The following is a 24610-nucleotide window of genomic DNA, read 5'->3' as shown; positions in this document are numbered from 1 at the left end:
CTTTAATTTCATCCAGAATATTTTTGAATTTTAGATTTGTAGTCTTTTCTTCAAGGGTTCTTTAATATAGTACATATATTATATACATATTATACATACTAAGACATATATATATATATATATGCTTTTAAACATGTGTCTCTCTAGAATGCCTATTAACATTTAAAATATCATATTTAATTATATCAATGGTGTCTTTGGGGGTTGTTTTTAATTAATAGATTTTTCTTTACATTCACATCCTTCTGCTTCTTTCCCTGGCTGTAATTTCTGATTGGATTACAGACATTGTGAGTTTTACCATGTTCAGAGCTAAATAGCTTCTCATTTTAATAAATATTATCGGGTTTTGCTCTGATAGAAGATTAGGTTTCTTAAAACAGTTTAATTCTTTTGAATCTTGGTTTTGTAGCAAACCTTAATGTAGGACTACTTTTGCCCCATTAATCAGGTAGTATCTTTCTGAGTTACCTACAAAAAGTCTTGCAAATTATGAGGTTTTCCACTTTGCCTGGTGATGACTAGCTCCATTCCCAGTTCATAATTTTTCTCCCTCTAATCCTTGTGATTAGTTACCTCTGTCATTTCTTGTTTCCTGTTTCCATTCATATTCTTATAGGTACTCAGCCGAAGAGTTGAATGAGATTCTCTTCAGATTTCAGTAGCTCTCTCTGTTACTTCTTCCTGCAACCTTTAGCCACATTAGTCTCCCTGCTCAACTCAGGGAGATTGGCAAACTCCATCTGTGTCCCTACGTCCTACATTATGAAAACTCTATTCAGACAGCATAATGGGAAAGTTTTAGGGATTACCTCATTTATTTCCCTTCTCTCAGGGGTGATTGTCTTATTTTCTTATGTCCAGTACTTTAAGAATTATTGCTTAATGTATTTTTTTCTGATTTTTTGTGTTTTAGTAGTCTGGTAAATCCAGCACCTGTATACATCCTTGCCAAAAGAGGAAGTTACAGAAAAATATATTTCAACATGTCCCTGCTTACACAATTGTAGTAATTCATTTTAGAAAACATGGATGACACAGGAAATTTTGTAGCCCATAAGACAACTATGGTTCTCTCCTCCATAGATATTCTAGTGTTTACTGCTTTCCACCAAATATTCAATTTTTTCATACAATTTGTCAATCTGCTATCTCACTTATATGATTGAATTTATTATATATGTAAGTCCATAGATTTTTTAAATTTTATTTGCTAATGTCATTAAAATTCTTAAACTTCTATTGTGTAAATGATATACTATCATGTATATTATACATCATAAATAAATGTTTAGAGATACATACAATCTTTACATACACACATATACTTGGTGTGTATGTGCATATAAAATCTCCCCATATCTGAGAATTTCCATGTGTGTATATAAAACCTCTTCTATATCTGATAATTTCCTGAGGATATAATTTCAAAAGTAAAATTTCTCATTCAAAGACTGATAGTAAAATTTGCAACCTTGCTTCCCAGTGTTTAAAAAATGGCTTTAAAAAAGTTCAGTTTAAAGGTCATCCAGAAATCTTTGTTTTGTATAGGGTACTCAAGTCCTAGAAATAACCAATTATAATTTCACCTGTAGCATCTCAAGAATTATTTATAAGGAGAGGAAAAATATTGAGAGAAATTAATCTCAAATTGTATTCTTCAAATGGTACTACCAATTCTGCCAATTTATAAGGCCATACCGGAAAGCATAGCACAGAGGATGGTTCCTGTTAGCGTTTAAAATGTATGCAAAAAAGCTTTAGATATCCAATTATAATGTGAAGAAAAATCAGCAATAATTCAACAAGAATGCAACATTGTAACATGGGACTGTTCTGTTTGCTACGATCAAATTTAGAAGGATGGCTGATCTCAGAGCAGAAATAGGCTATGATAAGCATCACAGAGAAACATTTTTCCAGGGAAAGATTGGGAACTAATTCTCATCCACGATTAAATCTGTTCATCAAATATATTTTCTGAAATACATCTGCCACTTGCAACATGAGATTGTGGTTACAATTAGCAGCTGTTGTCAGCTCTGCTTCACCTCATTAGTAATCATGGATCTCCAAAGTTCTAGAGTTGATTATAGCTTTACAAGATCTGAAAGAACATGTTGCCTCATTTTACACCTATTTTATGCTTAACGTATTTAAAGTTCAATGATTTTTAAAAGATCCTTTCTACTGCTCTTGAATTGAAAAGTAACAAAACAAACTTTCTGGTCAGGGATTTAATTATGCCTCAATAAAATGTCCATGACTTCAAAATAAACTGGAATAAATGTGTAAGGTCATTCCTGTATAGTGGTGCTTCTCTCATATTTGCTTGATTTTATTGCAAAAGGTAAAATAATAATAATCTAACAACAATATCACTAATCTCTGCAAAAATGATTTGAACTATTTTTTCAAATGAAATTATAAATAATGTCATTGTATATCTAATGCTCAATATTCATTTTTGAGGGATAATGGAGTTTGGCTAGGTCACAGCTATGAAAAACATGTTTCTGGAAAGCAGTAGCTGAAAAGTAAAAAGCCAATGATGTCCTAGCTAAATTGACTTAGTCAGTGGAAGAAATATATGGAATCTTGCAGAGAAAAAGGAATGCATTCTTGACATATTTCTGCATATTACTCATTTGTTCTGGTGTCTATAATTGAGTTTAGATGATTTGTGCTAGGTAAAAATATAGATATGTGATACATGCTTGGCTTTTAATGGTAGAACATAAAAATATAAAGCAAATAAGAAAAATGAAAAGCAGAGTTCAGCTTCTGTGGGAAGAGAGCCCCTGTGCTGTCTTTCACATGTTATTTGATGCCTGTGTGATTGGATCCTGTCTCTGCAGAAAGTATTCATATAAAAATTACCACAATGGCCTTTTTAAACTGATTGTTCAAAATTCAATGCAGGGGGATCAATAAAATATTGTTGTTATAGGAGGCCATCTGCTGGAACATAGAGATAGCTTTGTTCTGTGTTAAGGGTTTATCAGGCTCTTTCTGGTCATTTGTGGTAATCCAATGTATTTATTATTAATAAGTAAATCCGAATGTCCTATTCTGGGTGAAAATAGAAGTTTGGCTGCTAAATAAAAGAAAATTATCTCTGAGCTTTGACAAATTGTGAGACATCCTTTGCACTGGAAACAAAAATTTGAATATAGACCTGGAAGTTGGCGCTGTCGAAGTTAAAAGTGAGCTATTTCTGTGTCGTCCGTGAGTTCCTTCATGAATTCTTAACGTGAAAAACAGTGTCTTTCAAGGTTGTACCTGAGAGTAAGGTGGCTAGAAACCCAAATCTATTTTGATCCTGAAAAAAGATACAAGTGTATCAAAGCTTGATTTTTATCATGTTGTAATTGTTAGCTATTCCTCAGTCATAGAAATATCATCAAAATCTCTAAGCTAAACTCTAGGGCAACTAGCAGTGAGCACAAAAGGAAATTTTATTTTCCTCTTTGACCTTTAATGCAAACAGTAGGAAGAAATCCAAGATCTATTCAGACATAAGCAGATAATGGTTAACTATTGACCTTTCCAACAATAGAGAGAAATATTTACAGGTGAATATTATGAATTGAGCTCCATTCATTGCACAGATGTAGTTATGTTCTTTTGCTTCCACTTTCTTTGTGTACATTTTAGGTTTGTTTTTATTCATAAGCAAAATTTGCGTAGCTAAGGAAAATAAAATATGTTTGTTGTTTCAATGACTTTATTTGCTTTTCTCTCAAAAACCTTATAATAGTGATTTGGTCCCAACATCAATAAAGCCCACATCAGGAATTGTGAGAGGGTTGAAACCTATAGGTAGGAAACATAATATTTTGTTTCATGTTATCACAACTGGAAATAGAGGTTTAAAAGAAAAATTTCAGGATGACTTGCATGCTAAATATTACTGTATTGTTAGTTTGCAAATCGGATATATTTCTGATAATACTTTGACAAATAATTGTTGGCTAAAAGCCAGCATGACATTTACTTCCAGAAAAAAATAAAATAAAATAATACATATATATATATATGCTGTTATGCATTTTTATATGTTTTTATATCTAGGTTTCTATTTCTCCTTTATCACCTTAGGACGTCCCACCCAAGAAATATAGGCTACTCTTGGGCAGCAATCTTATGTCAAATGAGTGTATTTTAAGTGCCTAAATTCTTTTCATAACACCATGTGAAGATTACAATAATGATTACTGAAAAACTGAGGGTTGGTTCCAAGTCTTCGCTATTGTGAATAGTGCCGCAATAAACATACGTGTGCATGTGTCTTTATAGCAGCATGATTTATAGTCCTTTGGATATATACCAAGTAATGGGATGGCTGGGTCAAATGGTACTTCCAGTTCTAGATCCCTGAGGAATCGCCACACTGACTTCCACAATGGTTGAACTAGTTTACAGTCCCACCAACAGTGTAAAAGTGTTCCTATTTCTCCACATCCTCTCCAGCACCTGTTGTTTCCTGAATTTTTAATGATGGCCATTCTAACTGGTGTGAGATAGACTGGATTAAGAAAATGTGGCACATATACACCATGGAATACTATGCAGCCTTAAAAAATGATGAGTTCATGTCCTTTGTAGGGACATGGATGAAACTGGAAACCATGATTCTCAGTAAACTATCACAAGGACAAAAAACCAAACACTGCATGTTCTCACTCACAGGTGGGAATTGAACAATGAGAACTCATGGACACAGGAAGGGAACATCACACTCCGGGGACTGTTGTGGGGTTGGGGGAGGGGGGAGGGACAGCATTAGGAGATATACCTAATGCTAAATGAGGAGTTAATGGGTGCAGCAAACCAACATGGCACATGGATACATATGTAACAAACCTGCACATTGTGCACATGTACCCTAAAACCTAAAGTATAACAATAAAAGAAAAAAAGAAATAGGGAAAGAGAAGAAAGAACATTGGATCTTTCTTCCTATTGCCAGAATTTTTTCTTTTACTGTTAAAAAAAAAAAAAGAAAAACTGAGGGAATACTATCATTTGCATGTACTTCTGTTGTGCATTGTAAAATCCTATTGAATGACAAAACAGAGATGACTGAACTGGTTCCATGTACTGGGAGTGAGGTAAAACCTGAGACCAAGTATATAAGTTTTTAGCCATTCCACCACTGAGATGACACCCAATAACTTTCTTCCAAAGTCCCAAATACTCTATTTAAAGCAGTATCTATGACACAGCAATACTTGTTTTATAAAATTTAGCAGAAAGTAAATTAAGCAAGCATCTTCATGTACTATATTAAATTGTTAAAATTATGATCAGACCCATTTACTTAATAGATCCCTTAAGTTCTGCATAATTCTTAAACAATAGATTAGATAGTATGTCCTTTAATAAACAATTCAAACAAAAAAATCATACAATTTAGGTTAAAGTATGTTCACCCAATAATTTAAAAATTGCCAATACTGGCAGGGTGTGATGGCTCACGCCTGTAGTCCTAGCACTTTGGGAGGCCGAGGCTGGCGGATCGTGAGGTCATGAGATCGACACCATTCTGGCTAACATTGGTGAAACCCCGTCTCTGCTAAAAATACAAAAAGAAAAGATTGGCCGGGTGCGGTGGCGGGCGCCTGTAGTTCCAGCTACTCCGGAGGCTGAGGCAGGAGAATGGTGGAAACCCAGAAGGCGGAGCTTGCAGTGAGCAGAGATCACGCCACTGCACTGCAGCCTGGGCAACAAAGCGAGACTCCATTTCAAAAAAAAAAAAAAAAATGCCAGTATTCATAATGTTTCAAAACCTAAATATCTATTACTTATGTTTGCCAAAGCCAGTGCCAAACTGTGAATATATTTAAGATTTATAGTGGGAGCTGTAATTTCCCAATTCACTTGATCAAAAGGGAGTTCATAATAAGATAAGATGCCTTTAATAAGATACCTAGAAAAATGAGGACTACACCAGAGGCTGATTAGCCTGTTAATTGTCTTTCATTGCTTTTCCTATTTCTGTTCTTATTCTAATCACTTCATCCCATAGCCTAAAACTGCTATATAAAACCTAGCCTGTGGAGCTACAGCATAGGACTCATCTAAGAGTTTGTTAAAAATGCACAATCTCAGCTCCCACCCCAGACCTACTGAATCAAATTCTGTTTTTAACAGGATTCGTATGTGATTCACTTAAATGTTAATGTTTGAGAAGCACTCACTTTCTGATATGGCTCAATTAAAGACTGCAACAGAAATCTCAAAAAGATGTAAAAAATTAACTAGTACAGCATAACATGGTCTGATGTAACTGAAGGACTTTCATATAAATTAATCTTTTTGAAAATTTATCTTGTAAGGATATATTAGATTTCTATTGCTGCCACAAAAATACTATAAATGCATTATTATCTTATAGATAGGTCTGAACTTCTGTAGGTCAGAAGTTCACTATGTGTCTCACTGGGCTAAAGTCAAGGTGGGCGGTGTGAACAGGGCCATATTTCTTTCTGTGTATTCTAGGCAGGGAATTGCTTCCTTGATCATTCAGGTTGTGAACAAATTTCAAGTCCTTGCAGTTGTGTGGGCAAGGCCCCTGTTTCCTTGCTGGATGTCAGCTTAAGGACCATTCCTGGTTTTTAGAGGCTGCCTATGTTCGTTTTTTATTGGTTTGTGGCTCCATTCTTTCAGCTTTAAAGCCAGCAACAATGGGTCAAGTACTTCTTATTCTTCAAATCTCTTCTCTTTTTTTCTTCTGTTTCATCTCTCCAAACCAACTTTCTGCCTTCCCATTTCACTTTGTTTGTTTGTTTGTTTTTGAGACGGAGTCTCACTGTCACCCAGGCTGGAGTGCAGTGGTGCCATCTCAGCTCACTGCAACCTCTGCCTCCCAGGTTCAAGCAATTCTCCTGCCTCAGCCTCCCGAGTAGCTGGGATTACAGGTGTCTGCCACCATGCCTGGCTAATTTTTGTATTTTTAGTAGAGACAGGGTTTCACCATGTTGGTCAGGCTGGTCTCGAACTCCTGACTTCAGATGATCCACTCACCTCGGTCTCCCAAAGTTTTGGGATTATAGGTGTGAGCCACCCCGCCTGGTCTTCCCATTCCACTTTTAAGAGCTCATAGGATTAAACTAGGCACACCTTGATAATCAGGGATAATTCCCTGTTTCAGCGTTTTTTAACCTTAATCACATCTGCAAAATTACTTTTGCTGTGTAAAACAGCATCTTCACAGGTTCTGGGGATTAAGGTATAGACATCTTAGGGAGAGGAGATATTATTTTGTCAACTGCAGAGTGATACAAAGCTGACAATGATGTCTTCCCCATACAGCCCTGATGAGAAAGTCACAGAACTCTGTGGTGATATAACATTTCATTTTGATTTGAAATAAGTTGGAGGGATAGATTAGAGGAAGACCTTGATTCAGCTGGATATTCCTCGAATAAAAAACCATTCAAGAGCAATGTATTTTATAATAGCCTTCTTGATATTCGCTTATAGAGGACTGTGGACACAGTTATGTATTTTTTAACATACTTTCGATTTATTCATTACTATTGACTCAATCAAATTTAACATTACTGTTTAAAGTGTCTCAAGCCCTGCAGTAGGCCTATGATAGGATAAGTGAACCAAGTGATACTTAAGAACTCACTTTAACAGCTGCCACCCGGATTCGTGTGTATAAATAACAGTTGTAAAGTACACATAACATAATAGTAAGTGGAAAGAGTCAAATATATGAAATTGCTCAAATAACAATTCTATAAAATAAAAATTCAAGAAAGTTGTTAGCATTTTGCATTTCATGTCTTTGTCAGATCATTGTGGAAATTACCTATAACTTTAAGAAAGAGTAGAACTAATAACCTTAGAAGAATGCCTGGATTTATGAGTCTCTCTTCTGCCAGGTACTCTGTTGATCGGCATACTGATATGGACCGTATTTTCGGCATCCACTCAGAAAATGGCTCTATTTTCACTTTGAAAGCCCTTGACCGGGAATCATCTCCTTGGCATAACATCACTGTTACAGCCACAGAAATAAGTATGTCGGAGCTACATCTATCTGAACACACTGTCTTTCATCAAAGTGGTAAAATAATAGCACCAGCTAGACTCATTTTCTTGAGTGGTATGATTGTACCCTTAGCAAGAGCTTAGAGAAATGGCTTAGAATGTCAACACATTTTTAAATTATTTCTAAGGATTATCAAATAATTCATTCATTTCAAATTTGGTTTTCTTGTACACCTTAAATAGGAGAGAAATATAATTTAACCTCATAAAAATAATCTAAGAAAATTATCTATTAGAAATAATACTTCATTCTCAATTATGTTTTCCTCAATTTTATTGTGCTTTTCTTTTGGACCATGTAAGAGAGCTGAGATATTCATCAGCAGCTCAATTGAGAAAGCAAACACCACAAAAAGGATCTGTTGCTAAGCTACAAATGGGTGAGTGGTTTCACTGCTTCTGTGTAAATGAGACTGAAATCTTCCACATGTTCTCGTTGCAGATAACCCAAAACAAAGTAGCCACATCCCTGTCTTCATCAGAATTCTAGATATAAATGACCATGCTCCGGAATTTGCCATGTATTACGAAACATTTGTTTGTGAAAATGCAAAACCTGGGCAGGTAAATAAAGTCATTAAAAACTTAAAAGAATATATTTTCTCTTTATAAAGTCAAATGACATTACATCACTTTATTTGCAGGATTTCTTTTGTGCAAGCTATTGTCAATACTTCTTGTCCACTATCCTTAACAAAGAACTCACAGTGATTTTTAAAAAAGGTGATTAAAATTGTTTTCATAATGGAATCAATAATATAGTAGGGAATATTATAACATATGTTTTAATTTATATACTAGGTTTATAGTGAATATCACATATGTAGAAGCTGTTACCGCATTCATAATTATGCTTATGCTGAGTTATCTTCACTAATAGAATGAAAATATATCATTAAATAAAACCTGAAGTATGAAAATGAAATTGTTTCATGTTACTATGAAGGTAATCATAATCATTGTTTTCTTGATTACATTTTGCCACTTTTAATAGTTTTAGATTTTGATATGAGCGGTATTTTGTAAGTTTTAAAGTTTCATATCATTGAAATGAAGTAGATTTGTTTGTAAAAGAATTACGAAGTCTCCTTACAAAGTAATTCTTTCAAATGTATACAAAGTATTCTAAATAAATGCAGAATATGCTAATTTTTGACAAAAAAGTAGTATTTTTCAATAACAGTAACTGCATAAATTTTACCAAAAGTAATTTAACCATGTAATTAACTACTTTAAAGATAAAATAGGTGGATGTTAAGAATCATCTATAATTCCATCATGTCTCTTTAAGGTGGAAAATAAACTAAAATACAGTTTTTCTTCTATTCCAATAGAGAATATTATGAACTGAATGTTCGTAGCCCTCCTCCAAATTCAAATATTGAAAATGTAACCCTAGTGTCATTGTATTTGGAAATGATGTTTCAAAGAAGTAATTAAGATGAAGTGAGGTTATAAGGGGATACAGCCTGATCTGATGGAAGTAGCATACAAAGAAAAGATAACAGAGAGCTCTTGCTCTCTCTTTCTCCCTGTCCCTGAATTCATGGACCAAGGAAAAGCTGTATGATGGCACTCAGGGAGAAGGTAGCTATTCATATTTGCAAGCCCTCACCAGAAGCCAACCATGCTAGCCTCTAGATCTCAACCTTACATTCTCCAGAGCTATGAGAAAATGCATTTCTGTTGTTTAAGCCAGTAAGTTTGTGGGATTGTTATGGCAGACCAGCTGACTAAGACAGAGATACACAGCACATTCCACCTACATATACAAAAATACAAATGAGATTTTTATTTGTAATAACATGGAATTTTTACATAGCTATTTGGATAAAAATTTGCTTTTCTTTTTCATTTTGCAACATATAATGGGCATCTCAGTTTAGTAAATGATTTTTTTTAATTTGATGCTTAATTTTCATAGCATAGTTACATATTACTTATTCTATTATTACCTTCTTAATGGAAATTTGGTTTATCCACAAAATGTTACCCTAGCAGTACCCCAGTCATACTATAATAAGCATTGTAGTACATTTTGCTTGTTTACCACCTGGTACTACTTTCTTTTGATATAATTCTCAAAGTAGGAAAAATTAAATTGTATCTATAAATATTAATAAATGTTCCCAAATACTTCTCCAAATCTGTCATAAACTAGGTGATATTTCCACCAAACACGTATGATTGCCTATGTACTTGGCAACTCTTGATTTTAAATGTCTGCCGATATGTAAATTTCTCATAACACTTTTAGTGTGAATTCTTTTATACTCATTAAGGCCAAACTTTTTTTTTTTTTCATAAAAACGTGGACTTAACAATAATTTACAGCTGTATTAGTTTCCGAGGGCTGCCATAACAAATTACCACAAACAGAATGACTTAAAACACAGAATTTTATTTCTCATAGTTTAGGAGGCCAGAAGTATAAAATTAACATGCAACAGGGCTATGCTCTCTCTAAAGGCTCTAGGAGACTATCCTCCCTTGGCACTTTCTAGCTTCATGTGCTTGCCAGCCATCCTTGACATCCTTTGGCTTGTGGACCCCAATTATTCCAATCTCTGTCTCCATCAGTTAATGGCATTCTTCCTGTATCTGTTTCTGTGCCCAAATTTGCTTCTTCTTATGAGGACTCCAGTCATTGAATTAGAGTCCTCCCTAATTTAGAATGATCTTATTTTAACTTGATTTTATCTGCAAAGAGCCTATTTCCAAATAAGCCACATTCACAGGTACTGGGATTTAGGAGTTGAACAGATATTATGGGGGAACACAAGTCAACCTACAATCACATATAAATATTCTTTACTCACTTATCTCTTAGTATGCTTGTCTTTTACTGATTCATGTGTGTTATTGATATGTGCTGATATTTTATAAAAATTAAGTATAATTGATATTATCTAATTATAATTATTTAATATATATTACTCTAATTGAATTTAACGAAGTTAAAAATAAAATAGATTTTAAGTATATGTATATCCTCATAAAATATACTTATACAAAGCCCATCTAATAATTTCAAGACTTCAAATGTCATATATAACTAAAAGATCAACTTTTTATGATTTAAATTATTACTAAAAGATTTGTTATTGCTATGTAGGAACAGAAGGTTGAGCAAAAGTATTAGATCTTATATAATTATTTTCTTATGTTCCAATTTTCTAAGGAGAAAAGTTTATTAAAAATTGTGCACTTTCAAAAGCACTTTATTAAAAATACAGTTACATATCACGCTGTCAAAATGATGTAATTATTGTTAATATAAAATTAAAAGTGAAAGTAGCACTGACTAGTGAGTATGTAGGTTAGAATAGTTGTAAAAGGTATACAGTAAAACAATGGAAAGCTTAAACTATTGTGAATTTCAATAACTTTTCACCACATAATGTTAGACTATGAGACCTGCTTATTTTTGTAGAAGAGAACGCTAAAAGTCAGAGTAATTAAATGGCTGTGATTTCAAATCACACAGATGGGAAGCACCCCAATGTGTAGCTCAGTGCTTTTTCCTCTATAAAATTCTCAGTGAAATTTTTCTGCCCAACCCATAGTTGGCTGTTCCATATTCCATCAGGACACCCTTCTTATTTACTTACACTAGCTCAGCCAAGAGGTGCTCTAATTTTGAAACTTCAACATTGATTTTACAAAATATTTAAAGCATTTCTTCATATATCTGTCTTTGCAAATACTATTAAAGGAAAAGCAAGCAATTTAAATAAAATAGTTTAATTATAGTAATGGTGCCCATAGCTTCAAAATCATTTTCTTTCTGATAGTACATGACAAATTTATTATTTTAAAAATATATTAATAATATTGCTAATATATAGGAGTGATTGTGCTAAGCACTGGTGTTTTTAAAAATGCATCTTCTATGTACTCATCCTTTGAAGAATTATTTTCTAGTGGAAGTAACAGATTGCTCATCAATTAATAATACAATGGACTGTGCCTTTCAACAATATCAAAAGAGGATAGGTATTGGAGGGATTGAATTTTTATTTAAGCTGGCCAGATATAAGACAATAATGCATTAAGATACCTTGCAAACCATTGCTTAATGGATGTTTTCCACTCTTAACTAAATAAGTTATCTAAGACAAAACTATAAAAAATAAGACATTGGCATAATTTTCTGCAAATGGCATTTATTTTGTTTTCTTGCTTTGTTTTTGTGATGTATTTAAAGCACAAATACATGGATTTAAGATATCTTGTAATAACAAGAAAATTGCCTTAGGCTTAATTAATCAATTAATTAATTTTGGTTTCAGTTGATTCAGACTGTCAGTGTCATGGATAAGGATGACCCTCCCCGAGGTCACAAATTCTTTTTTGAACCAGTGCCAGAATTTACTCTCAATCCGAATTTCACCATTGTAGATAATAAAGGTATAAGAAAATTTCTAAAACTAAAAATTATGAAACTTTAAGATACATAGGTAAAAACACGTATGAAAGTTTTTGTTTTTTTACGTTTTCTCCCCCCAGATAATACAGCAGGAATCATGACTCGGAAAGATGGCTACAGTCGCAACAAAATGAGCACCTACTTACTGCCGATTTTAATCTTTGACAATGATTATCCAATTCAAAGCAGCACTGGTACACTCACTATTCGTGTGTGTGCCTGCGATAATCAAGGAAACATGCAATCCTGCACTGCAGAAGCCCTGATCCTTTCAGCCGGCCTGAGCACGGGAGCTCTCGTTGCGATTCTACTCTGTGTCCTCATACTGCTTAGTAAGCTCTGCCCCTCTGAATGATCCTTTAATTCACAAAGCATGGTGCACTGAATAACACTTTTCTCTATAGATAAAGATAGAACATTTTCACTTTTTATTAAAATTGTTCTTTCAATTAGGAAAACATAAGAGTTTTTTTGTGTGAGGATAGACCCAGCTTTCCAGAGACCAAAAAGAAACATCTAACAAATGCTATACACATGCATATTTAAAAATATATATTTTATAACATTAGATATTATATTTTTGACTATATTCACTGTTCTAAGGACATTTGATTTCATTGATTTCATCTTTGCATCAACTGTATAAGGCAAATACTTTTCTTCCAGAGAAAGGCTACATAGTTTACTCAGTCACTCATTTAGAAAAAGCTTAGCTAGCATTCAAACACAGATCACTCTACCATAGAGTTCTCCTTTCTATTATTCCCAAACCAAAGACTACTTTGCCCTTACAAATAACAGTTACTAACATATTCTGAATCATCTATATCAGATGTCTAAGCTGCAAATGCATTAAAGTTGTCACAGTAAGTTAGACATTTTCCCCTATATAACTTGTTGCACATTGGTGTGACATACCAAATTAAAAAGTTAAAATTCTGTTTCAAAAAATAGCAGTATGCCGCTGTGGTCATACCTAGCCCTGCAATATTTTCTAAATAAAGTCATGTTCCAACAGCGAATGTTTTAGTTGAGCATGCACTAATAGGACAACGATTTAATTCAATTAAACAGTTGTTCTACTGGAAAACATTCCAAAAAAAAATTGTTTCTATCAAATATTCAGCCCAAATGCTTATGCTTAGGGCAGGAGAGCTAGCCAAATTTATGTTCTAATGCTCATATGTGCTGGCTTCTTTTCTCTGCAAATCCTTTCAAGCTATCTGGATGAAACCCCTTTGGCCAGATATCCTTGCAGGATTTCAGTAGGGGATTGATGAAAGTGAGGGAAAAACATTTGTCTCAGTTAAGATGATCCAACTATTTAGAAAAACATTTTCTCAGTGTGGTTTAGAACAAACACACTGCTACCATCACCATCAGCAGTTTCAATCCCCACCTACTGCTAGAGAGTTCAACTCCTCTGTAAAATATTTTTGTATCCCTATGGAGATAAAAATTTGGCTTAGTCTTTTAGCTAAGTGCTACTGATTTCACGTTGTTTTATTTGCTCAGGAAGTTCCACTTTCCTAATTTAGAACAACATGAAAATATGTTTATTGTTAAATCATTTTTAAAATTTCTATATTAATGTAATGTACATACACACGCACAAAGACGGTCATGCACACATAGGGAACCGAAAGCATCCCCCCAAATAAGTTTAGATATTTTAGCATTGTCAAATTAATTTGATACTATTTTTTTCTATGCAGAAATCCTAGAAGGTTTCTTCTTATATTCTGCAGTCAGCCACCTTTGTTCCTTGAGCAATATGGAAAGCACTAATTTATTATTTTTCACTTTCCCAGCTCATTACCTAAATGTGGAGTAATTTTTTATTATTGTAGTTAAAATTGCTTCTAATTTAGAAATTTATATTTTCAAAGTTATTAAAACACTTTATTGTTATTTTGAGTCTTTATGGTAATGGCTGGACATAGTTAATGCATTTCTATAGTTAAGAGAGTTCGTTTTTCATAAGATAGTGACATAGCACTGACAATAATATATTAAATATACTTTCATACATTTTGAAGAAATGTAACTCTTAGTTTATATCTATTTTATAAGGCAAGATGGAAGATTAAAATCTAGGGCAGGGCTTTTTAAACTTTTTGGTTGTAGGGACACTTTTGGCAGCCTGATGAAGCGAATGGACCTAGCCAGAATGACGATTTAAATTTATTAGAGTAAAACATGTAAGACAAAAAGGAAATATGCTAACACAAATGAAACAAAAAACACAAAGAAAACCATGCTTGCTTATCAAATCATGCATGCCGTGTCCTGGAGCAAATTTAACTATGGTTTGATTTATCTGTCAAACTGTAATGCAATATAAAATATCTGTCACACACACTGCCACTATCACCATAGTTTATGCCAATAATCCTATTGAAAAGAAATGCTAAATTTGAGTTACAGATGGATGGAAATAATGATGTACTTTTTTTCATTTCTTATCCTATTCTTCCTGAATTCTGTTTATGTGCCCCAGATTAATAACCTCAATCTAAGAAATGATCTGATAATTTTAACACGGTAGAAAAGGAAAAGCTCAGAACAGATTCTAAGGACCATTTGTGAGAATTAGTAAGTTTTTATTAGCTGAGAAACCCTTAATAAAATTTGACTACACAATTGTTATTTTATTGATTAAAAAGTAGAGAATTTATAAATTTATTTAATATTAAATTTAGAAAGAAATCTCTTTTTCTAGTGCATGGCTCAAATTTGATAGATATCATATCCATATTGGACTTAATTAATCTTATGTCCATCTTTTAAAAGAAGAGTACAGAGGTCTCATTTTTGCTGCAGTTTTTATTTTTTGTATCTCTAAGATGAACCTGAATTATAGCTCAGCTCCCAAAGCCCATTCTGTGAACTTCTAATTATCTTTCATAAAATCTTACTTTCGGTTAGGAAGAGCTCAGAAAAGTGTGCTGGCCAATGTGAAAATAACATTGGACAGGGCTTTAGTGTAGTTATAGGGGCCTCACGGGCCATGCTGAAGTGTTATAGGGGCCTCACGGGCCATGTTGAAGTGTAGTCTCAATGACAATGAGTATGCTTTGTTTCATCTCAATGTAAAAATTGAGAAAAAGAATAATAGCTTCTTCAGCCAACATTGTCTTATTTTCTGTGAAGCATAAATAATACTGACAAACAGTTAAGAACCCTAAAGTAAAGGAAACCTAGTTTGTATTTTTCCTTGGTAATGCTGAAGTGTGTTTTGAAGGTATTTTCTTGATTTTATTCTCACATTTCTTATATGCAAAGTTATGGGCTTGTCCAATCTTTAATGGAAAATTTATATTTTTAAAATTGTGTTTGCTTCTTTTTAAATGAATCTTATTAATTGCAATATGAGTTTATTAGAAAAAGGTTCATCTTCCAGGACACATAATTTGAATCCCAGTATTATAATGAGAAATAAGAAAATATATTATATGAGGGGAAGTTCACAGTTAACTTTGTAACATAGGCATGTAAACAATAAAAATAATACAGCAAGTAGAGGGAATACAATTAACGTTTCATTCCAAAAGCTTAAATCGGACCTTGTATGTCAAGGAAGTCCTCATTAACAAGATACAGTCTGAGGTGCTTTGTAAGATAAGTTAAAGATGAGTTTGAGTATGAGTTTTATATTGTAACTTTTAGAGTTATATTTCAGCTTTCTAAGCCTCCTATAAAATTAGACCAATAAAGGAATTTAGTTAAACCTATGAGATATGGGAAGTGGTAAAGTCAGTGACTCATACACATTCATGTACGTGTGTATGTACAGGCATAATATATAAATATAATGCATATACAAGTATATATGTATCTATGTATGACTAATGTTTTGCATATATTCCCTTGAATCATTAAGAAATGATACTTGCCCCAAAGTGAAAGGAATGATCAATATCATCATGAGTAGAGCTTTAGCGTTTTTGTATTTGAAACAAGTGCACGTTTGGAAAGACTGCTGAGGTGTCAGGCAATTGCAGTTGGATAAATATAATAGTTGTACTTGAATAAAGCATTTTCAATGCCAGAAGTTCATAGGAGAGTATGTCTTGACAGTAAATTAATGGCATGGTAATATCTGCTCCTTTATCAATACAGTGCATCCAGTCATTGCCTAGAGGAACTCTCTATTTGTACAGGGTAGTTAATTCTTTTTATTCGATCAATCTTAGTATCTCCTGCACCAAACAAATTTCACACTCAGAAGTGTACTCTATTTTATCCTGACTCATGAAATCTCACTATTTTCCCATTTCTTATTAATAGTTTTAGTCGTGTTGTTTGCTGCACTGAAGAGGCAAAGAAAAAAGGAACCTCTGATAATTTCAAAAGACGATGTGCGGGACAACATTGTGACCTACAACGATGAAGGCGGCGGGGAAGAAGATACCCAAGCTTTCGACATTGGCACATTAAGGAATCCAGAGGCGAGAGAAGACAGTAAACTTAGACGGGATGTAATGCCTGAAACTATTTTTCAGATAAGGAGGACTGTGCCTCTGTGGGAAAATATTGATGTACAAGATTTTATCCATCGAAGATTAAAAGAAAACGACGCAGACCCAAGTGCACCTCCATATGATTCACTGGCAACGTATGCCTATGAAGGGAATGATTCCATAGCAGATTCGCTCAGTTCTTTAGAATCTCTCACAGCTGATTGTAACCAAGATTATGATTACCTCAGTGACTGGGGGCCTCCTTTCAAAAAACTTGCCGATATGTATGGGGGTGATGATAGTGACCGAGACTAAGGATTGTTTGACCTGATCAATATTAGTGGAAGTACTGTCTATGTTATTAGATTGAGTGGCCTGCATTCTTTTCCTAGGAGGAAATCTTTCAAAAATTGAAATTACAAACAATACGTAGGTGTTGTCAAGTAGGGATTTGCTTAATCAGTAAGTCTTTGTGAATGAATACGAATGATACAGATTTTTTAAAAAGTAATAACCAGTTCACCCTCTTTGCCTAACCGTCTCGGAAGGAAAATATATCACATCCATAATCAATAAAAATACGTAAAAGGCTTTTTGTGCCTTTTCTTAGGTATAATAATTTATAAATGTTTTCTTAACTGACTTTCAGTCACCTTTACAATTAAACTAAATATTGTGCAACTGCTTTGTAAATTAATATGCAAAAGATATATCCCTAATGAAATAGGAATGACTATTACTGCCATATTTATTTAGTTGAAGAATGTCTTTGTGTTAATTCATTCATATTTTTATAAATGTATATTTATATTTTTGTATTTTTATGAAATAAACTAGTATTTATAAAATACATTTCATTTTATTTAATTCCTAGAGGCAGATCTGATCTCATTTATAACAAAAATGTTTTACACTTTTAAATGTAAAACATGATTCACTCAGGGAGTAAGCAGTTCGGAAACTACTGCATGGATTTAGACCTACAATGTAGTGAAACTATAAAATAGCTTTGGTACAAATTGTTATTTTTCCGTTTCATCACTTAAATATTGACTAATGTTTATAGAAACACTGATGTCTAACCATCAATAGGGTATGAGACATATTTGGAATATAAAATATTATATATATACATATATATATATATATAGCTGTGGATAATAAACTTTAAGTTTTTATTGCAAGTCTTCGCTACAGGATCAACCAGTGGATTGTATTTGAGAGTAAATGAAGTGTGTATCAGTAATGTTATGTAGATATAGAAAAAATTTAAATCAATCTTCTCTAAAATGAGAAATCATAGTTCTATTTTTTTCTTCATGATGAGACAATTAATGGAATATGTGCTCAGGTGTGAGTAACATGTTTAAAATGTGTATTGAAGACTAGAAAGCTTGTTTTTAAATTTATTATTTTATTGAGGAAATTCCAGGTCATTATATTTGAGAAAATTTTGAAAGAGCTAAGGAAAAGTTGAGAAAAGAAACCTAAAAGAATGTAATGGTTAACTAATGATTGCGATTGTCCAGAAAATAGAATATAGGCACCTCAAAGCATGGGAGAGAAGAAGAGATGGGAATCATAAACAACCATCATCTGCAAATATTTGAAAGACTGCCATGTGTAATCTGGCCCTGATATGGCCTAGAGTATAAAACTTAAACCAATATACGGGAACTTCACAGAGAGATTGCATGTTATCTATTTTCTGTGCCAAAAATTAACCTTTTATTCCTCTTTAATTATTCATCCTTTAGGAAGCAAATGCCATGCTCATGGTAACTCCTAGGTGGAATTCATATAGGAGAAATTTAACTTTGTCTAGTCTATTACCAAGAGATTTTACTGAGCAAATACAAAATTATAAACATGTACTTATTTGTTGTTATATCACTATGTTGTAAAGTTTTTGTAGACCAAGACTAACTCAAGAACTTTATCTTCAGTAGCTAACACACATTAAAGATTGAATTTAATGCTAAGAAAAAAAACATACTGGACTATTAAGAATTACTTGAAATGTTTCTCAGGACGCAATCACCCAGGAAACAGAAAGATTTTTAGTTTTAGTTTTAATTTAGATAATTTTAGTTTTATCTTAGAAAGGAATTAGTTCCCCCATTGCCAAAGCTCTTCCATCATAGATCAGACAAATACTTTAATAGGATATGTAGAGTGGCTTGAGGTAATTAAAAAATAAGTTAGGCATGGAGCAAGGCCTCTCATAATCACTTTATTCTATGATCACTACAAGGTTAAATAACAATAAGTAAATCAGCTCTAAGAAGACCCATACTGACTGTACATGTAATGGCTGTTTAAGAAAAGAAGAAATTATATGGCAGGAGAGATGAGGAAATTGGTAGTTACATAGCTTGCCTGGGCTTACCATGCTTGAAATACTAAGAACACTGCAACAAACCAAGCTACCTACAAGCTGTAGATCTATGATTGATATGAGAGAATCATATTGTCATTAGATAGAATGAGACATTAAATATTTAACTTGTGAAATATTATTTGGCTGTCTTTTTTTGAGAAATAATGAAGTTAGTTTCAAAGTTCTCACTTTCCTTGATCTGTGAAATGACTGACCTATGGTAGTCTTTGTAAGAAGGACAGAGCTAGAAGAATTAATATTAACTGGTATGTGATTGTTTTATATACCTGACTTAAATGCTATGAATCAGAGGATCTGATTGAATCAAGGAAATTAACAGATCTGTGTAACACTAATACTTTCTATACTTTTCCAATAATCTATGAAATGTCCATAATAGGAAAAATGCATTCAGGAGCCAGATAGACCAGATTTTATTATTTCCTTACTAGCAAACTAAATGAATCACTGAAATTCTTCAGAAAAACAGACATCATAATATTCACCCTATTGAATTTGGAATTCGTTTTACTAGATGCACACAATATTCTCAGTAAGATTTGTTTCTATTACTTTATTCTCATGAACTATGGGGTTGTTAAAATTTGAAGATAATTTATGCTTAATGTGTACTTACCAAACTAAATTAATTAGCTCTGATTATTCCAAACTAAAATAGAATTAAATTAAAATCAATTGAGTAACCATTATCCCAAATATAATTAAACTTAATTTCACTGTTTTATTTAGAAAGTTCAATAATTTTTAGAATATGTCTATATTTATATCTGAATTTCTTTCAGTATGAATAACCTGTCTACACTATTTGCATTTTAATACACAGCGGAGATATTATTCCATTCAATTTTGCTCTCAGGCACATTGAATCGATTTCAATGACTTAAATACCAAACTTAGTAAAGAAAATAAAATAGAATTAACAATAAAAGCAAGCAAACAAACAAGAAAAAAAGTACTAATATCTCACCTTAGTCAGTGGTGGATATTGATCATTCCTTTCAGTTTGGCACAAGTATCATAATTAGCCTCCCGGATTCTTTATTCTGTTGGTTGTTCTTTCACTTTACTCAGTCTTCTTTCCTGGTTCTTTCTCTTCTTTTCTCTCTCTCTGTTGTACAGTTGTCCAGGCTTTTTCTTTTCTAGTTAAATTCAGGTCCTTGGTATTCTTACCAATTTTCCATGTGACTATACATATCTGTATCTATATCTGTATCTAAGATATAGAATGAAATTTTCTGATTTTATGCCTTCCACTTTCACCTCTAATAATCCAAACATACATCCGACTATTCTAAATTTCTACTTGAATAAACATGTCAAAAGTAACATGTCCAAATTTTAACTACTAATTTTCACTCCTGTCTTTTCTCAACTTTCCCCATCTCAGTTAATGTCAGCTCTATCCTTCTAATTGTCCAGGCCATAAACCAAGCAGTCAATCTTCATTTATTTCATTCTGTTATCTTCCATATCTAATACTGTAGAAAATCCTACTAATGATACCTTCAAAATTTAACTGATGTACAATGTGTTTTCATCATATCTCCTGCTAAAATGCTGGTCTAATACCCATACTTGGATTGTTGCAGTGTTCTTCTAAGTGTTTCTTCTCACTAGCTTCTGCTCCTGCAATCTATTTTCAACCCAGAAGAGAGCAGGTATGCTTCTTTTTTAAACTAGCTAAGTTTGGACATCTCAGTGCTCTTTTCAGAACTTACCAATTGTTCATGTGCATTGAGACGCAGTGCTCACAGTGGCCTCTAAGGACACGTCAGATCAGATTCCCAGTATTTCTCTGATAAATTATTCTCATTTCTTTCACTCATTTCAATTAGATTATTTTGGGCTCCTTGTTTTTCCTCAAAACTGGCAAGCATTTTTTTCCCATTCGACTGGCTAATTACTTTCTTTGGAATAATCTTTCCCTGGATATCCACAAAGTTAACTTCATAACCACCTTCAAGACCACTTTTAAATGTGACTTTCTTAGTGAGGACTACATTGAACAGTCTACTTAAAATCACCATCCTCCCCACCCATTTCTCCTTTCTCTATTTTTAAAAATAAATGTTTGCCACAGCACATATCAACAGTCAACCTGACACAGAATTTGTTTATCCTTTAACTTTTTGTCTGTCTGCGTCTGCTAGAATGCTTGATCTCTCTGGACAACAATTTTTACATATTTTATTCATTAAAGTATCTCACGTGCCCAGATTGTTGTCTCATACCTTGTTGGCATGCTGCAAATACTTGCCCAATGTTGAATAAAATGCTCAATATTTATATATGAGAGCATTTTTAAAATTTTGTAGAATATTATAAATACACGGGAAATGAAAAATAAAATGTGGCTGGGCATGGTGGCTCATGCCTTAATCCCAGCACTTTGGGAGACTAAGGTGGCAGGATTGCTGAGGTCAGGAGAACGAGACCAGCTTGGGCAACACAGGGGAAAACCCATTTTACAGAATTTTTTTAAAAAAATTAGCTAGGTGGAGTTGTGCATGCCTGTAGTCCTAGTTAATTGGAAGGCTGAGTCAGGAGGATGGCTTGAGCCCAGTAGTTCAAGGCTGCAGCAAGCTATAATCACACCACTGCACTCCAGCCTAGGCAACAGAGCAAGACCCTGTCTCAAACATAAATAAATAAATAAATGTGAAAAAAAGAGAAAATTATAGTCAAATTTGCAACAATGCACCTGCCTTCAACACAATATTGAATATACTCTAGACTGTTAAATTGAAAGATAGTTTGCTAAATTCTGGTTGATCACAATTAAATCACTATTTGAAAGAATCTTTTCAAAATTTCTGAAAAATGAATAATTTTTCAAGTTAAAAAATAAAAACCTCACACAACTAAAATTGTATTTAATAATCTTGGTTTCTAAAAGATAGCAGTAAAGGAATTTTACTACATTTCAGACCATCAATTCTAAATGTCAGAATCAAAACACAACTCACACAGAGAAGGAATAAAAATATGTACACTTCTCTTCTGCAATTGTAATTAACTTTATGATGGCCTAGTTATTGGGCAGCTTTTAGCCCACTATTATCTTATACTCGGGTTATGGAATATAGTTTCTGGCAAACTGAACAGTTAAGCTCTAAGAAAAATGTTGTCTTACTTAAATATGCTTAATTTTTTTCCAAATTTCAATAAAAATATTGGCACTCTTTTGTTTTAGAATAAATGCACTTCTTTAATAGTTTATAATGCAGTAGAAATATCAGCTACTTCAATCTTTATGGTGAAAATAGCAGCCAGGCACAGTGGCTCATGCCTGTAATCCCAGAACTTTGGGAGGCGGAGGCAGGCAGATCGCCTGAGGCCAGGAGTTCAAGACCAGCCTGGCTAACATGGTAAAACCCCATTTCTACTAAAAATACAAAAAATTAGCTGGGCTTGGTGTCACGCACCTGTAATCCCACCTCCTTGGGAGGTTGAGGGAGGAGAATTGCTTGAACCCCAGAGGCAGAGGTTGCAGTGAGCCAAGATCATGTCATTGCACTCCAGCTTGGGCACTAAGAGCAAAACTCTATCTCAAAAAAAAAAAAAAAAAAAACACTGAAAATAGCAACCTAGAGACATTGAACCTCATCTGCCCCGTAGTCAGTTTTTTGTTTTGTTTTGTTTTCTTTTCTTTTGTTTGTTTTGGAAAATATATTGCTAGCTCATATTGTGTTTAAAACTGTAACAAGTTACCACACTATTGAGCGCATTTAAAAATCAACATATTTTACCTATAAATTATTCTCTCTAGATTTTCTTAAATAATATAACAGTTAATTTAAGCATTTATTCATTATATTTATGTCCCACTAAGGTAATTTTATAACTTGCCACTTCATGTCTATGACAGTTTTCTTTTAGATGGTTTAACATTATTATTATTTATGAACAGATAAGTACAAAACTCTTGAGAGTAATAATTTTTCAAGGATATATATTATAACTATATTTCACAAATAAGAGGCTTATCTTTTTATTATATTTAATTTTAGTGTAATCAAAAATATATATGTTATGGTGTATGCTATTCCATGACATTTTTGGCTTGGTTGTCTATGTTTCCTTATTACTAATTCTGCCCCAAACTCTACGGCAGTTGTCTAAATTTCAGCTTCAGACACAAACAAGTAGGGAATCGATTTTAGATTCTTGAGGAAATCTCTACTGCAGTTTGCTGAACTGCTCCATTCTGGACAGACCAGTTCCTCACTCTACCTGTGCTGAGCCCTCATTCTGGTGTTTCGTTCTACCAGCAACTGGGGATGGCCTTGATCTCCCCTGAAGAGCTACAGTCCCGAGCCCCATATCCCATAGCAATCACATTCTGTTTGTTTGCCTTGCTCTGCCTCCTCCCAAGTATAAGATAATTTGGACTACACATCTCCCAAATGATGTTATTGTTTATTTTTGTCTAATATTACAGCTTTGTTATACTTTAAAAATATTCCTTGGTAATCAGTTGTGCTTTTTGCTCTGGCTGTATTGGGCACTTTGGAGTTGTGCTAGAAGGAAGGATGCATTTTAACTCCCTGGTCATCAGAAATCTCTCATATGGATATTTACACACTGTTTCATTAAATTATATCATCTGTGCTCCTTGCAGGTATTGGGCATTTAAGTTGGTAACTCCTATTATGTAACATTAGCTACAATTTTTTAAATGTTATAAATGCTGTTAATAAATACCTTATTTTTGATTTTTGATGATTTTAAGTCTAGTATGTAATCCTTATTCATATTAGCAAATAAGAAATTCATATGTAGAAAATTACAAGAAAAATATCTTTTCAAGTGATTATGTTCTTGAGATGAATGTAAGTATTCAGATTTTTTTTTGTCTTCACATTCATTCAATACTACTTATCAGTGCATTGTATTCTAGATTCATTTAATGCCTTTCATATATTAGAAATTTATTATGCACACATTCATTTAATAGCCAATTATAACATGATCCAGAAGAGCATTTATGTGGCAGCAAATGAAACCAAGTCAAGTATACAATTCCTATATATTTACTTGAATTAAGAGTTCTAATTATCAGAGCATGTCACATTTATAACCACTTTATAATTTAACTTGTTAAGAATGCTTCAGTTTTATGACATGGTAGTTTCAAACTTTTTTTTTCATAGAAAATACATTACAGCTTTTTTATTAAATATAGGATATATTTAATTATAAAAGTAATGATTTTAATCAAAAGTATTCTTGATACTTCAAATTTTAATT

The 24610-nt window shown here is 33.2% G+C and overlaps 1 protein-coding gene across 2 annotated transcripts in view; it reads left to right on the top strand.

Moving 5' to 3' along the window:
* CDH9 (cadherin 9) overlaps positions 1-17811 on the top strand; it is a 167336-nt gene extending 149525 nt beyond the window's left edge. Inside the window, exons 8-12 of one of the 2 annotated variants that reach the window (XM_032135572.2) lie at positions 7899-8035; positions 8510-8631; positions 12360-12477; positions 12577-12828; positions 16787-17811. In XM_032135572.2, the coding sequence (XP_031991463.1) occupies positions 7899-8035; positions 8510-8631; positions 12360-12477; positions 12577-12828; positions 16787-17274 (1117 nt within the window). In that variant the 3' untranslated portion in view covers positions 17275-17811. The remainder of the gene's footprint in view (positions 1-7898; positions 8036-8509; positions 8632-12359; positions 12478-12576; positions 12829-16786) is intronic. The other variant, XM_058430253.1, reaches the window with a different exon arrangement.
* The last annotated feature ends 6799 nt before the right edge of the window (positions 17812-24610 follow it).

Source organism: Hylobates moloch, unplaced genomic scaffold (assembly GCF_009828535.3).
Source record: "Hylobates moloch isolate HMO894 unplaced genomic scaffold, HMol_V3 SCAFFOLD_17, whole genome shotgun sequence".
NCBI lineage: Eukaryota > Metazoa > Chordata > Mammalia > Primates > Hylobatidae > Hylobates > Hylobates moloch.
Note: the sequence above shows the minus strand (reverse complement) of the source record. Positions and strands in the feature narration are given on the sequence as shown.